General features: G+C 39.3%; 1 protein-coding gene across 1 annotated transcript in view; it reads right to left on the bottom strand.

Moving 5' to 3' along the window:
• Positions 1-16,440, bottom strand: part of LOC136864220 (ras GTPase-activating-like protein IQGAP1) — a 565,781-nt gene that overhangs the window by 207,713 nt on the left and 341,628 nt on the right. Inside the window, exons 19-20 of the mRNA XM_068226153.1 lie at positions 10,242-10,385; positions 7,867-7,992 (exon numbers count right to left, since the gene is read on the bottom strand). Of these exons, the coding sequence (XP_068082254.1) occupies positions 7,867-7,992; positions 10,242-10,385 (270 nt within the window). The remainder of the gene's footprint in view (positions 1-7,866; positions 7,993-10,241; positions 10,386-16,440) is intronic.

The raw sequence follows: 16,440 nt of genomic DNA, 5'->3' as shown, positions 1-16,440 counted from the left end.
TGGGCCAGAGCTATTCCACGAAAGGATACTGTGTTAACACGTAATAGTAGAATTTGTCAAGTTAATTTCTCTGATGAGTTGATAGTAAAATCAGATAATTTTATAGTGAATTGTGAAAAAGTGGTTATGTCTTGTGAGAGATGAAAATTACGTCCAGGAGCAGTGCCTCACTTCCCTAATTTGCCGAAATACCTTTCAAGTGAGATTAAGTTCCGTGAAACTCCCAACAGGAAAAAGAATCTAGACAGCACTAGGAGAAGAAGAAAGAAGATTGAAGACGGGAATGTAGCAGCGAATGGAGAATTAAAAGGTCAGTCTAATGTTGATCAAAATTTGGGTTATTCTAGTGTGCTTTCTGGTGCCGAAAAGACAATATCACTCATCACGGAATATCACAATATCACGGAATTTTCCGTCATTGTCCGCGGGTTCCCATAAATGCAATGACGGAAATTTCTGTCCACCCTCTTTATTGCTTTGTTGAGGTTTCCAAGGATACATATCTTTGCAATCCCAACATGTCTACGAGATGTTGGTAATCGCATTTCAGCTACTTTTGCCCTTCAGCTACGTATTTCGCCGCCAAAGAGTCTAAATATGATCGAGTAAATTGCCGCGTAAAGCTTTAGTGAAGGTAAAGTCAACGTCATGGCCGAGTCGGATGAAGCTCGAATATTATGTTTTTTGGAGGAAAGCGACGCCAGTGACTGTTTTTCCGATGAAAGTGATACTGAATTACCTTCAAGTGACGTTAGCATTAGTAATTCCGAAGAATTAGATGACATTATTGAAGAAAATGAAGATAGGGACGCAGGTGGGCGTGTGCATAACCTAGAAGACTGGAAGTGTACACAAACAGACAATGTACCAAATAATATGTGGTGTAATCTTCTTGCTACCACAGAGTTCAGTTCTCCAAGCCCCATAGTTTTTCTTCTGCTGAAAGAAGGTATTGATGCGGGTTGTCAGTCTTGTATTTATTATTATTATTATTATTATTATTATTATTATTAAACTTATTTAGCTGATGTAGTTGCCTTTTCCTTCTCCCAAAATCTCTTTATCTTCTCACTGTGGCTTTTCTTGCGAAGTCTGCTATGACTGCAGAGGAAAAAATCCCAAGGGAAAGAACAGGGGTGAATCCCGCTATGAATGTGATAAGTGTAAGGTGGCAATGCATGTATATGAGTGTTTTAAGATCTAGCACACTGTGTTGAACTATTGTTAGAATGTGAACTGTGTTTCAGTGTGTTGACTTGCTGTAGCAAAAGTGTTCTCTTTAAAGCCAGATTAAATTGCAATCAATGTATATTTATTTTCAAGAAAAATTGCAGTTCAATGGGTTAAGAAATGCCAGGTGAAATCTTCTAATGAAATTAGGTACAGCAATTAATTCATTTTAGAGAGTTTATTGTTGACAATAAAATCACCGAAAGGATTCCGTCATTGTCGGCGACGTGACCTCTTGCCTCTGCGCTCAGAAAGTCACTTGAGAAAACTTTGTAAAGGGCTTAAGTGCCCTTATGGAGTTAATTCGCATAGCATAAATGCTATTTCAGATTTTCTTAAGGATGAAAATGATAATTCAAGTTATGGTGTTATTTTTGATGAAGTTAAGCGAAGAGAAGAAATCCAGTTCAATAGTTTTTCACATAAAGTAGATGGATTAGTTGATTTAGGTGAACACACGCCAGACCTCCAGAAGAACTTGCTTGCAGATCACTCTCTAGTGTTCATGTTCGTACCTTTTATGCATAATTAGGTGCAACCAGTTGCTGTTTATGCATGCAGAAATGCTACTCCAGGAGACATTCTCGCAAAAATTCTAATACAGGTGATTTTGCAGTTAGAAGGGGCTGGGGCGAAGGTGGTTGAATTTACTTGTGATGGCAGTCAGACAAATAAAAAGGCCTGGTAATCGTTAGGAATCAGTGGCAAGACAAGTTCTCTACAACCTCACATCATTAATCCTGCAGATGTTAAGGGAAAGATCTGGGCTTTCTCTGACTTAGTGCATGTATTGAAATGCATAAGAAACCACTTTCATGATAAAGTAGAACTTCACTATAATGACAAAATCATTAATTTCAATTTCTATAGGGAACTGTTCAAAGAAGATCTATCAGGATATGCTGAGCTTAGAGCCTGCCCCAAGCTGACAGTCACTCATTTAGACCCATCATCGTTCCAGAGAATGAATGCTAGGCTTGCCTTCCAACTTTTTAGTGACAGTGTTGCCAAAGGTATAAAATTATATTGAGAAATGGGACTGGCAGGATTACAAGGTAGTGAGAACACACACATTTACCAGCGATATAAATATTGTTGCTGATGCACTAAATGCATTCATCCCTTTTCAGGCTCTTCGTAGAGGTTTACCTCATAAAGCTCTTGTTCATTTTCTTCAAACTGTGAGATCTACTAATAACACCTTTTCCCTCCAACAGAACCTTGGAATCACTTATGGTAACCCTACAGAGTACTTTGGAAATGTGTGAATGGCTTTGGGACAGAGGTTATAAGTATGTGTTAACAGGAAAGCTCAACCAGGATCCTTTGGAACGGCACTTCGGAATTATGCGTTCTTTCAGTTCAGATGATCATCCATTGACAATAGATTTCCTTCATTTGCATCTACTTCAATGTGTCTACGTCCCTATAAAGCAGGCTTTAAATGTAGGAGGAAATTGCAAACCTAAACGGGAGATGACCTTGACCTCGTATGTTAATCAGATGCGTATGTTAGCCCGGAATGTGGAAATGCATAATAAGACAATGAAACAATCAGTGGACACATCCATTAAGCAAAAAATTGTGGTTCAAGATGCAGTAAATATCAAAGACTGGGAAAGCTCTTTACCTGAATTTGATAGCGCAGTTCGAAACTCTTTGATTGAGAAGTGTTTAGTGTACCATTTGGCTGGGTACGTTGTTAAGCACTCTTCTAAATTTATTAAGTGTTCGCCCTGTGCACATTCTCTACGTGATAATAATCAGAGAACATTTTCAGTTCCCTCCGAAATAAAAGTCTACGGTTCAAGCAATAATGAAGTGTTTTTAAACACGCCCTTCGAAAAGTATATGCGACATTCTTTTCCAGGCCGAGAAAGTAATTAGTGAAAAACTGAACTCAAAATCGATGTGGGGCAGAATATTTTTTGATTGTATCAATTCTATAGACAGAATTTCAGTTGATCCTTCAGGAGCTGGCTGTTGTCTTCAACGTGTTATGGATATAATCCACAGACTTGTTTAGCATTATCTGAAGTGCAGATTTTTCTTCAGAATGAAAAAAATCCGGCAAGATTTACAATCTCGAACATCCACCAAATCTTCACGCCAGCTTTCAAAAGTCCAGTAACCAACAAACTGAGATGGTAAGTTGAGTATTATCTTTAAATAGTTCATGGGTGTTTGTTTTAATATGCTGGGAGTTATGTTATTTATGTATATGTACACTCGAGTAACTTGTGCTTTTTGCAACATGTGATGAAGGTCGTAGCTCTTATTTCCATGCATGATATTTTTCCATTGTTCTCTGCCGTGGTATTTTAACTGTAATCTCTCATTTTTTAAAATAAAAGACAGTGTATATACTTATCAGTTATGGAGTAATATGTTTCCTGTGTCAACATTCCTAAGACCAGCTGATCGGTATTGTGGAGCTAACACACTCTAGCGCTGCCTGGCGGGGCACGCCTGAACTCGATGAGTCATCACACTTTGTTGTTCTATTTGTCATGGTTTCGTATTGTTCATCCTTTACATTTCCTAGGAACTTCGTTATGAGGTCTCTTATTGAACTCCATGCAGCAAGTTCCACGGCATTTGTCTGTTCAAAGTTTCTGTCTTTCAGAAGCTTTCTAATTTGTGGTGCATTAAAAATGCCTTCTTTGACTTTTGCATTAGATAAATGTGGAAATTTGCTTGCAATGTACTTGAAACAGGGGCTACTTTTGTCCAAGGCCTTAACGAACTGCTTCATGATTCCCAGTTTGATGTGTAGCGGTGGGAAAATAATTTTTTGTGGGTCAACTAAGGCAGCATTTGTAACATTTTTCACACTAGGTGTCAAAACTTGTCTCTCGGGCCAGGAAGGTGTAGACCAGAGTTTGTCCCTAGCTCTGCTGTCCCAGTCATATAAATAACAAGGGAATTTAGTGTAGCCTGCTTGTTGTCTTAATAGAATACCACACACCTTCAAGTTACTACACACATCGCACTGGTGCTCATGATATTTGATTTTATCTAAAACAGGTTGCATTGTGATATAATTTAATTTTAGTGGAACAGAATGTGCCACACCAATCGAAGCTAGAATGTTTCCGTTATGAAGTAGTATAGCCTTCAAGCTCCTCTTAGAGGAATACGCAAACAATCTCCATACTTCAGGATTGTAATCCCTCCCTAGCTGTTCTATCAATCCTGGAATGTCACAGCAGGTCAGATCTTCCTTCTTGAAATACTTCGTGAACTCCTTATCTCTATGTCTACACCAAGAAAAGGTAGTTCCAGGTGCAAGAAGGTTTTTTCTTTCAATCATGACCCAAGCACTTCTCTTTTTTCCTTTGTGAGACCAATGTCTCGTATCAGATCACTCAACTTCGACTGTTCAAACAATTGTGGACCTACTGCATCTGCGGCAGGTGAAAAATCCACATCAGCTTGCTCGTTATCAGAATATGAGGAACTGTCAGAGTCAGGTAAACTGGTAGGAGGAGAAGGTATTGGAATTTCTGGTCCATGAGTAACAGGTCTCATCGCCGACTTTAAATTCGGGTACACAATACTGTCCTTGTTTCTCTAATTGAATACCGCTACTTTACACAGGCAAAAGTAACAGTCCCTGGTATGGTCCTGGGGCTCGCACCAAATCATTTCTATCCCAAATGGAAGGGCCTAATGTTTCCCAATGTTCCACTGTCGAGGGATTTCAAGGCATGTTTTACAAATTACATGGGGAGCCCACGACTTGTCCAAGTCTCCTAATGTTTCACTGATGTAGTTATTGGCCTACCATGTCCCTTCATAACATAACACCCACACACGTAACAGAATGAACCTAGCTTATTCACACATCTTCTAATTCCTGACACACTTGCCATTTTCGCAACACAATACGGTATAAAAAGGTCAGACTTCAGCCACACTCACAACGTAACTGACTAGCTTCACTGCACTGCGACTACCACGAGCTAAAAATAGACTTATCTAATTCAATGGAGGGGACACAGTCGGTGGAGGAGGTTTGGATTGAGAAACTCACGCAACATTAACAAAGCAAACCAGGCCACTCTAACAACAGCTGATTTCCTGTTATCACGAAACAGCACTGTGCCACAATGACATTTTCAGACAATAAATGACAAATAACACAAAAACTAGACGTGATACAATAGAACCAATGGCATTTCTGAAATCAGGAGACCTTATTTAGTTAAAATCACGTATCGGATGCTTTGCTGCAAAAATAATGCTGGGTAGTGTAATCTATAATAACGGGAAAGGTTTGTTCGTTTATCTGTCTGTTCTGTGTTTGTGTATTACAAAATATTAGAATCATTCCATATTGATGGTTTTCACTTTTCAAAGGAAACATTAAGTGTATCCTCCTAATTCAATACATCACATAATTCCATCATTAGATGGACTAATCAAATTCAAACATTTTTTTGACTCGTTTGAACAATCTTCCGTGAAAAACGGGGGGATTATAGTAATTTACACAATACAAGCTAAAAATGTGCTAAAAAACATAGAAACATATGAAAAAACAAAAGAGAGACATGATGGAAATAACAACAGCACAATATACAATATTTACATTATCATATGGAGCAATAAACAACTTACTGCGATAAAATTCAGTGAAAAAAGGGACTAATACAAAACATAATTGAATATAAAAACCATGTTAACCTAAGAAGAAAAGAAATGAAAACAAATGATACAGATGGAAACGAATAATAAGTGCACATACCGAGGTTGGGGACCCCTTAATCTAAAAAATGTTGGTTTTATGACAATTCGAAACAGGATGAAATCACTGTGTTGAAAATTCAGACTGGATTTATCAAACTTTTTTGCTCCCGCTCCCCTCCTAGCCATTCGATGTGATGGTGATTTTAAAGGCAGACTTTCGTTTAGTACTTGCAGCTCCCCTTAACTGAAATCAACTAGGTATCAACCATCAGTGTTGGTAAAGTACCTCTTATACCCATTGAAAAACCTTAAATTGTGACTGATAGCATCATTTCTCACGCTTTACAAGTAATGTAAGATGGAGGACTGTAATACAGAATAGTCGATTATAAGATTGTTTTTATTCATAAGGCTTCAACTCTTTGTCTGGAACAGAGGACTAACTGTAATTTTCAACTCTCAGGAGTCACCCTTCTATAGGCTATCATAATAATATTAAGAAATTCTTGAATGCCAAATTAATAGTATGCATACAAGTATGGCACCATTTGGAGGTTTCATTGGCAAACTGAGATAAGAGTAAATTAAATAAATTAAAGAAATTATAATTTTCAACTGCCTGCTCTTCCCATAGCAATTATTAATTTTTTATGTCCTTGTACGAGGCCTGTTTTGATATAGAAAATAAAGAAGTGCAATTTTTTAAACAATTCTTCTTTTACATGTAAGCCTGTACCTTATACTACTTCTCAACATAAGTTCCAAGTATATTAAGGCACTTGTCATATTGTGAAGCCAGGTTCTGAATTCCATCCTTATAGAAATCTGCCACCTGATGTGCCAGCCACTGCCGCGCGGTCGTTTTTAGGACTTCTTCATTGTGGCGTTGACTTCGTAAATACTTTTTCAAGTGCAGGAACAAGTGGTAGTAACTAGGTGCTAGGTCAGGACTGTACGAAGGATGATCAAATTGTCCCCAGCCAAAAGAAGCGATGAGGTCTTGGGTTCGATTAGCCGTTTGAGGTAGCACATTGTTATGAATCAAAAGAATCCCCCTTATGAGCATGCTATGCCATTTGTTTTGGACACAATCATAAAGAGCACCCCTTAAAATTTCTGGCTATTCATAACTTAATGACAAAATCGTAAAGCATCTGTTTTCTTGAACCTCTGCACCAAATTTTGCACCAAGTCTTCAGTAATGACAGACAGTCACCCACCACGCTTCTCGTCGTGGACATTAGCACGGCCTTCTTTGAAGGCTCTAACCCATTTTCTTACCATTCCTTCGCTCATAGTGTGTTATCCATACACTTCATCAATCGTCAATGAATCTGAACAGCTTTCACGTCTTTTCCATTTAGAATACGATTCACAGTGCTTACTTCACACTCCAAGGGACCATTAATTGTCAGAGACATTTTCAATATGCATAAACAAACTTAAATATGGGTGAATGCTTCTGTAATGGCGTTTGTGGCTAGCTTACATATGTACATACTGAGTACACATACTCTGAATGACGACCAAAGCACTGCAGCGTCCATATTTAAAAACGGTACTTACTTAAAAGAACATGCATCGTAATTAATGAACGTAGGTTTTCGTGGCTCATTGTATCAACATAAAGAAATAAATGAATTGGATTAAAGCCACTATATATATATATTTAAATTTAATAATAAAGCCAAGCTTTCAGCCAAATTGTATTGGCCTTCATCAGGGCATGTGAAGTTTTGCCTGGACAGTGAGCAAAGAAATTCTCCGAAGGAACTTGGAAGTCATGCCCGTACTATCCATGGCCTACCACACTAACTGGACTTAAGGATCGTGGCGCTGTGCTGTGGTGGTTGGGAGGGAAGTTACTGATTCACCGCCCTCTGTCGACAGTTTGAGTGCGTCCCGCTGTGCCAGGGTGGTGTTATGCATGTATTTCTGCAGTACAGGTCTCCATGTATTTGATAACTTGAAGCCGTCTTCCCTGTTGATGTTACTTGGGCGCAGCTCTATCTCAATGGCTTCCCTCATCAGACGAGCATAGAAGTCTTTTACAGGCGCAATGACCTTCACCTGGTCAAAGAGGATTTCATGGTCTGTACTGTAAAAATGTTCTGCTATGGCAGACTGGCTTATAGCGTTCTCCATGGAGGATGAAAGAGAGACATTCTTTACCGACCTGATGTGCTCTTTCACCCTGGTGCTAACAAGCCTTTTTGTCATGCCAACGTATGATCCTCCTCACATGTCGGACAGAAATCGTATGCTGAATAAAGTTTTTTAATTAATATGTGACAGGACCTAGGCCTTCCTGGTACATCATCAATGAAGTGGAATCAGAGATTAGGCTGTTTGCAGATGATGACATTCTGTACAGAGTAATAAATTACAAGATTGTGAGCGGCTGCAGGGTGACCTTGATAGTGTTGTGAGATGGATGGTGGGCAATGGTATGATGATAAACGGGGTTAAAAGTCAGGTTGTGAGTTTCACAAATAGGAAAAGTCCTCTCAGTTTTAATTACTGCGTTGATGGGGTGAGAGTTCCTTTTGGGGATCATTGACCTAGGTGTTAATATAAGAAAAGACCTTCATTGCGGTAATCACATAAATATGATTGTTAGTAAAGGGTACAGTTCTCTGCACATGGATACGAGGGTATATAGGGATTGTAGTAAGGATGTAAAGGAGAGGGCATGTAAGTCTCTGGTAAGACCCCAACTAGAGTATGGTTCCAGTGTATGGGACCATCACCAGGATTACTTGATTCAAGAACTGGAAAAAATCCAAAGAAAAGCAGCTCGATTTGTTCTGGGTGATTTACGACAGAAGAGTAGCGTTACAAAAATGTTGCACAGTTTGGGCTGGAAAGACTTGGGAGAAAGGAGACGAGCTGCTTGATTAAGTGGTATGTTCGATCTGTCAGTGGAGAGATGGCGTGGGAGGACATCAGTAGACGAATAAGTCTGAGTGGTGTCTTAAAAAGTAGGAAAGATCACTTGACTTACTTGACTTAATTCCTGTTGTTCCTTGTGGAACATAGGGCATCAACAAAGCATCTCCATCTGATCCTGTTGCCAGCCAACCTCTTCACCTCTCTCCAGGTCTTGCCTTCTTCCATTGCCTCCATGTGTACAGATCTTCGCCACGTTTGTTTGGGCCTTCCTCTCCTCCTTTTACCCTGCGGGTTCCAATCCAGTGCCTCTCTCTCAATGGCTTCATTCCCTTTCCTCAACGTATGCCCTATCCATTTCCATTTGCGCCGCTTTATCACAATATGAAGATAAAGTTGGAATTCAAGAGGACAAATTGGGGCAAATATTCTTTTATAGGAAGGGGAGTTAGGGATTGGAATAACTTACCAAGGGTAATGTTCAATAATTTTCCAATTTCTTTGCGATCATTTAAGAAAAGGCTAGGAAAACAACAGATAGGGAATCTGCCACCTAGGCGACTGCCCTAAATGCAGATCAGTAGCGACTGATTGATTGATTGATTGATTGATAGATATAATGGAGTCCGTGCAATATATGGAGGAATATCACTGTAGCATTTAAGGTGTCACGAACCTACAAATTATACATTTTAAAAGTCAGAACAAGTTAGTTGCAACCAATGGATGTTCTGTCACTGTTTTATTATTCCTTCAGAGGTCTGTTCTCTGGTAATAAATACTGATCAATTATTCATAGAGATGACCCTACATGTTCGGTATATATTGTATATATTATATATATATATATATATATATATTGTCTTAAGGAACATAACATAAATAAGTTGAGAGTGTAAGTAGACAACTGGGTTTGACGAGAGCCCGTAATTTTAATAAAGTGGACAAAGATATGGAGTACCCCCTTATTCTTCTATTTAATCTCATCTCCCCTTTCAGTTGCTCCACCTTCTTACACTGATTTACAAGGGTGTTCATAGCCGGATAGGTTCCTACTATCATTCCAAAGTTTATATAGTTTCTATTAAGGCTTTGAAGTACGCAACTCTGTGCTTCTCGTTTCATAGTTTAAATAAGGTAATACAGTATGGAACTATTAAAGGAGGAAATATTCACAAGTTCATAGACCTCAATTCACTAGCTATCTAAAGGTACATCACCCTACCAATGAACTACCTCTTATGCCTACTTCCTATATACTGGAAGGAATTGCATAACATTTGAACAGCTTATGATCATTACAGACAGAAGATTCATTCTTTCCAATAAATAGGCCTATATTTTACCTTGATTAAAGGTTACAAACTGGTCTGTATTTACAATGTAATTATATGAAGATGCAAGTCAAATAGATAGACCAAAGATCTTACCTGTAAATCTCTTTCAGATAACTGCACTTGAGAATGGAAATCTTTGGGACTAATCCAAGAGTAACTGGAAGTTTTCAAATTCAAGTACACTATGTTGCCTCTAGCTGTCCTATATGCAATCCATGGACATTTTGATTTCATTTCCTGGATCAAAATTATAACATATTATAATATGAATGATTCAGTGAATATTGTCATTACATGTACTGTATTTACAATCACTAATACACTATTGAGCAATTCTGAAAAGGAATCAGTAACAAAAAACAACCTGTTAGGGAAAGACAGTGGAAGACAGGAAAGGAGAGTAGTAGCGGCTGGCCCTTAAGGACCCCAGACTGTGTCTTCCCTAGAGAACGAAAAAATATATTTTTTTAATGTTCTCCAGACATTTTTCAGTCCAAAATTGGACTTTAATAATGTTAAGAAAATTACAGTTCATTGTAAAACTGTACATTTTCATCAATAAAGAATGTCTGGCAACATCAAACTTAGATGAGTGACTTTTAGCATTCAGTTTACCGAGCTCGATAGCTACAGTCGCTTAAGTGCGGCCAGTATCCAGTATTCGGGAGATAGTAGGTTGGAACCCCACTGTCGGCAGCCCTGAAGATGGTTTTCCGTGGTTTCCCATCTTCACACCAGGCAAATGCTGGGGCTGTACATAAGTAAGGCCACGGCCGCTTCCTTCCCAATCCTGGCCTTTCCCTGTCCCATCGTCGCCATAAGACCTATCTGTGTCGGTGCGACGTAAAGCAAAGCATTCAGTTAACCTGTAAATGTGTTCAGTGAAGATACTGTGTTATGGACTCTCAAACATTCATCCGAGAATATAGTGTGTGGGGAAGAGTGGGGGGGCGGGGGGAGTGGGTGAGATGTGAAGGGGGAGCACGCTGGTAGACTGTTTCAGGGGGGAAGAAGAGGGCGGGAAGAGGTTTTAAGCTTGGCAGAGTCCATGGCAGTAAAGTCATCCTCACAAACCCCGTCCATGAGCATGTGCCAGCCAAATCTCCATGGTTGCATGTAATAACTTTAAACAATAATTCATGGCCTTATTTGCCATATTATTTATATATGAAGAAGAAAATTATAAAGAATTATATTAAAACGTAATATCTGAGAAGGAATTTTGATTCAAATTGCCAACGTGAAGTAGCATGTATTAAATACAGTTGGACCCACACTTGCAAGTAAGTTTGTCCAAGTTTGAATCAGTGTACATATTTAAAAGATTTCCATTGTATTTGTTTAGTGTATTTTAATACTGAAGCTACGTGCGTTTTAAACATAGACTTCCATTGCATTTGTCGATTGTATTTTTTCTCTGATTTCTTATGGATCATTGTTTTTGTTATATGTCTTTCTTCTTTATGTTATTTTAGCTGATAATGACCTCTAGGCTAGGTCAAAACATGTTCTAGGTAGTTTTTTAAACAACCAGGTAGCTTTTTAAACAGACCATTTACTAAATGGCAAACTTGTATTGAACAGGTGGACTTTATATAATTAAATTGTTTTAGAATTTCATCTTAGTTATTTAAAGTCAATACGGAAGCTGATGAAGTTCATTACTTATAATAATTTGAAAACATTGTTAATGTGATTTGATATAAAAGAAACTTGATTTTGCTCTCCTTTCTTCCATCAAAGTTGCCAAGATAGTGGTGTAGCCACTCCTCCCCAATTTGAGAGTCAACCGGCTGCCGCTGAAAGGAAGTACCCTATTCAAGCATGGATGGGGTGAGAGCCCACACTGTAATATTGAACACGAGAGTTGTTCTTTAATTATGAGCATCAGATTACTGTGGTTGCACATTATCTGTTTCCGACTACAGTGCTATTGTGTCCCCTGGCAACTTTGACTCTTAACAGGCTTCCTCCTTGAACACTGATGAACATGTAACACCGTCTTACTTCACAATTTGTAACACAATAATAATAATAATAATAATAATAATAATAATAATAATAATAATAATAATAATAATAATCTTATGGTCTCAGTTACCGAGGTGTAGATTTTTACTAGTGCCATCTACACAGCCTGCCTAATAATTCTGAAATTTCAATTGTGCAGGTATCTTAGCAACAAAAGTGGAATTCTATAGGAACAGATACTTCGACATGGTTAATTTAATAAATTTTGTCAAGTATGCCACTAGAGATCTTAAACATGCCAACAATTGTATGGAGTAGTAAGATTTTTTTTTGACTGTTCTTCAAATACACATCCCCTCAACCATCGAAAGAGAGAACTTGGGATCATGAGTCTGATATTCTACCACTGATCCACCGAGGCAGTTACCTAATGACATACCCCCTTTCTTTTTCTTCTCAGTATGAGAGAGATTGTAACTGCTGTAACTCAATGTTTTTGGCACATACACAAACAACATTATGGTAAAACATAACACACTCTTCTACTCTACAACATGAAATACCTTCTTTGAACTACACAAGTAGAAAGGCCCTCCCACTGGAATGCACAGCCATCTGTCACACAAGCACTCAGCTGAACATCACTCATCTCGCTATTGCCTCTAGTTTCTGCATTTATTTCTGCCACAGCAAGCAAGCTAACAATTGGTCTTTATTCATGGCAAGGTTATGGCTCAAGACCTTCTCTTACACTTCGCCACGATGGTTCATGGTGTGGTTTACTGTAGTCACATCCTAGTTCGTGAATCGTGGGCAGCGGCTGAGTGGCCTATTAAGTGGTCTTGAGAGTCAGGATACCAGCTGCTATGGAACGGAAGTGTGCATCTCGGACATACTCTGAGTCATAGCCCTCCCTGTGCTCAGGTGGCTAGGACTATACAATTCACCGTTGGTCCCTAACCCGTTAGAGAAATCCTCACTTGGGCTATCAGTACGTAAATTACTAACACTTACAAAACAAAAGGCATAAAAATAGCTTATAGAACTAAAAACACAAATTCAAGTGTACTATGACAGACACATGTCAATAATAATAATAATAATAATAATAATAATAATAATAATAATAATAATAATAATAATAATACCAACACCAATAATAATAATAACAACAACAACAACAACAACAACATCTCAAGTCCGGGTATATAAAATCAGTTTTCAATCCTGCAAAGCATCCTATGTTGGTCAAACTGGGAGAAATTTTGCAATAAGATATCAAGAATACTTAAATGCTAATAGCTATAACCATTTCTCAGTCATAAGTATACATATGAAGCAATTAAACTACGATTACACATCAAACGAGATTTAAAGGTTATTAGTTTGGCAGAAAAAGGCCCCTAAGTCAAAATCTTGGAAAGCATACATATTCGCAATATTAAGCCTGAATATAATTTAAATGAAATTAATGAAAAATTGGATTCTTTATTTGAAACTTTTATTCCGTTTTTTTTTTTAAAATAGATCTGCATCCAATAATGAAATAACCGGCCCTCAACCAATAACTTCACCTGCTCTGCAAACAGTACCTTTATCAATCGCGTCAGTCCCCTCCCCTCCTGCTGTTCCTCCTCAAAACCTTGAGCCTACAGCATATGATACACTGGGTTAGTGTGCACAAAACCACGCATGTAAACATATCATTCAACTGGGCAGAGAAGGTTAGTCACAACTTTAATACTCTCAAACATATGAGACTACACTTTTTGTCTTTCTTTGGCATTCAATTAACTTTAACTTTCCAATTACAAGCAATCATTTCACCAAGACATATGAAATTATGGTAATCATTATTGGCAGCTAACCAAATCATGAAATATCAATTAATAATCAGATACCACCTACTCCAATTAGCAGACTTTTAAATAATGACACATCAAGAGGATATTGCAACAAGCGTTACACTGAAGATTCAGAAGAGTATGAACGTTTCCTTAAAAAGAACGTTTTAACATTCATAACATCATTCTTGCTTCAATTTTAAACGTTTTTAACTATGATAAGTTTAAGTCAATTTTTAGCAATCTACTGAAGATGATCTAATTAGGATTGAAACATGCTCAGATGTGACAAATGTGAAATTCAAGTTTAATTAACCATAATTGCCGCCAGCCCCTTCCTCAATGATAGTCAATGCATTATCCTCATGACCAGACCGAGCTGTGTCATCAGTAGCCTCTCCTCTAGGTGGACCCATGGTAGTACACGGCTTACTCTGCATGTGCAGCGGTTAGGTGACTCGCCACAACTACAATGCATGGACCTTGACAGGAGGGTTGGTCTTTAGTAAGTAGACTCCATGGCCTAGCTATTCATCCACCTCGACGGTACCAACCCACCTAGGTGCGAGACATGCATGAAACCTTCCAATCTTATTACTGATTGGGTGGTTACATCGCAGTACTTGTTGCCTGGTAGGAACATCTGTCTCTTCGACATCTTGAGCCTTGGCCTGGGTAAGAGATCTCTTCCCGGCCAAAACTTGCATCTCCTTGATGTCCTGCTGCTGCTGTTACTCTGCTAGAGAAACAGCAGCATCATCTTGACCAGAAGTGGGTGGTACCGAATCTCCCAATCCCTAGTGCCGTATAGCCGTCGACCAAGGAACAGCTCTGCTGGGTGACACGGTTGATGCATTGTCGCAGGGCAAAGAGTGACTGCGGTATCTGACGGTTCCACAGTCTATGTTCCTTGTTCATTACGTGGACCCGTAGCATTCTTTTCTGCTCCTGGTTCCGGTGTTCCATTGGATTGGCCCTTGGGTTTTAGATAGGGGTGGTCCAGTGGTCCACAACCCATTCTGTCATCATTTGCTGCCACTTCCTCGACGTGAACCGACTCCCGTTGTCTGACAGAATGCACTGTGGATAACCGTAGCGGCTGAATACCTCATCTACAAGAAGGATGGTGATGCGCCCTGTTGTGGCTTCTGGTATCGGAAAGGCCTCAATCCAACTTGTGCAGAGGTCGGTGATTACTAGGAGTCCTGTTTTACCCCGTGATGTTCTAGGGTAAGGACCCATCAAGTCCAGGGCTATGACCTCCCAAGGGCGTTGCAGCCATCTTCGTCGCTGACTGGAATCGGCCTTCCTGTTGCTTGCCGTGGTGCAGGCGCAGATGTAGCACCCCTTCAGATAGTCCAGGATGTCTTTCCACACGTTGACCCAGAAGAATCTTTGTCGGATATGTCTCTTCATGTCATGGATGTCCGGCTTCAGTGCAGTTGTGGAACTTCGAGGAGGATGTCCGTCGTCTGCTGTCTGGGGATCACCACTACTGCAGGCGTGTCAGAGAGGTGAGATCTGTACATCAAGAGTCCTCCGTCAACCCGGAAGTTCTTGTAGCACATTTACACCCCTACACCGTGGGGGCCGGACATTGGCCAAATTATTTATGCATTTATACGGAAACATGTTCTCAGACTGGAAAAGGATCTCCAACAGTCCCCGAGAAACTTGAATTGTAAGAGGTAATGATGATTATGTTTATTATGATTATTCTTGTGCTGTTTATAAGGGCACGTGGCGTTATGATTAAAATAAAATAAAATTTATAAAATGATCTTTGGTGTCGCGTGTGCAAAACGAGGGGCTTTGTTCGGCACAGTATAAGAGAAGAGAACTGTCTGAGCACCCTATGGAAGGACTGGCTCTCTCTTTATCATGTCACGCTGGCACCAGAACGAACCCTTGTTTCTGGTGTTCTGGTTTGTGTCTGGAGAGTGTGGAAAATGTTTCACCCTCAAGCGCTGCTGTCTAAATTTCGCACGTGTTTGGTTATTTGGTTCCTTTGTTTTGGAAGGGTGTTGCTTTTAAACATACGTACACATGTGTGTGTGTGTGTGTGTGTGTGTGTGTGTGTGTGTGTGTGTGTGTGTGTGTGTGTGTGTGTGTGTGTGTGTGTGTGTGTGTGTGTTAGCATTGTGATTCTCATTTTGGTTCTGTCAAGGCTGACCTGTCCATTCTGAGTTGTTGCTCTTCTGGCGAGTTCCAGCCTAGGTGATGGGACAAAAATTTTATTTTCGCTAGATAAATGTCTTAAATTAACTTGTTTCTCTTGCAAGAATTCTACGGGGCAGCCTCAGATCTTCGATGATCTAAATTCAGCGCTATCATGCTTTTGCCTTGGGGGCAGGCATCCTTGCATATAAACTGTAGGTATTAAAATCGTCATTGTATTTTTCTTTCCTTGCCAGTCTCCGGCAGTATGGGATTAGCCTTTAGCATAATAGAATCTTTTGTTTACAATTGGATGTGTT

Source organism: Anabrus simplex, chromosome 1 (genome assembly GCF_040414725.1).
Source record: "Anabrus simplex isolate iqAnaSimp1 chromosome 1, ASM4041472v1, whole genome shotgun sequence".
Classification (NCBI taxonomy): domain Eukaryota; kingdom Metazoa; phylum Arthropoda; class Insecta; order Orthoptera; family Tettigoniidae; genus Anabrus; species Anabrus simplex.
The sequence above is the reverse complement of the archived record's forward strand: the minus strand, read 5'-3'. Positions and strand labels throughout refer to the sequence as shown.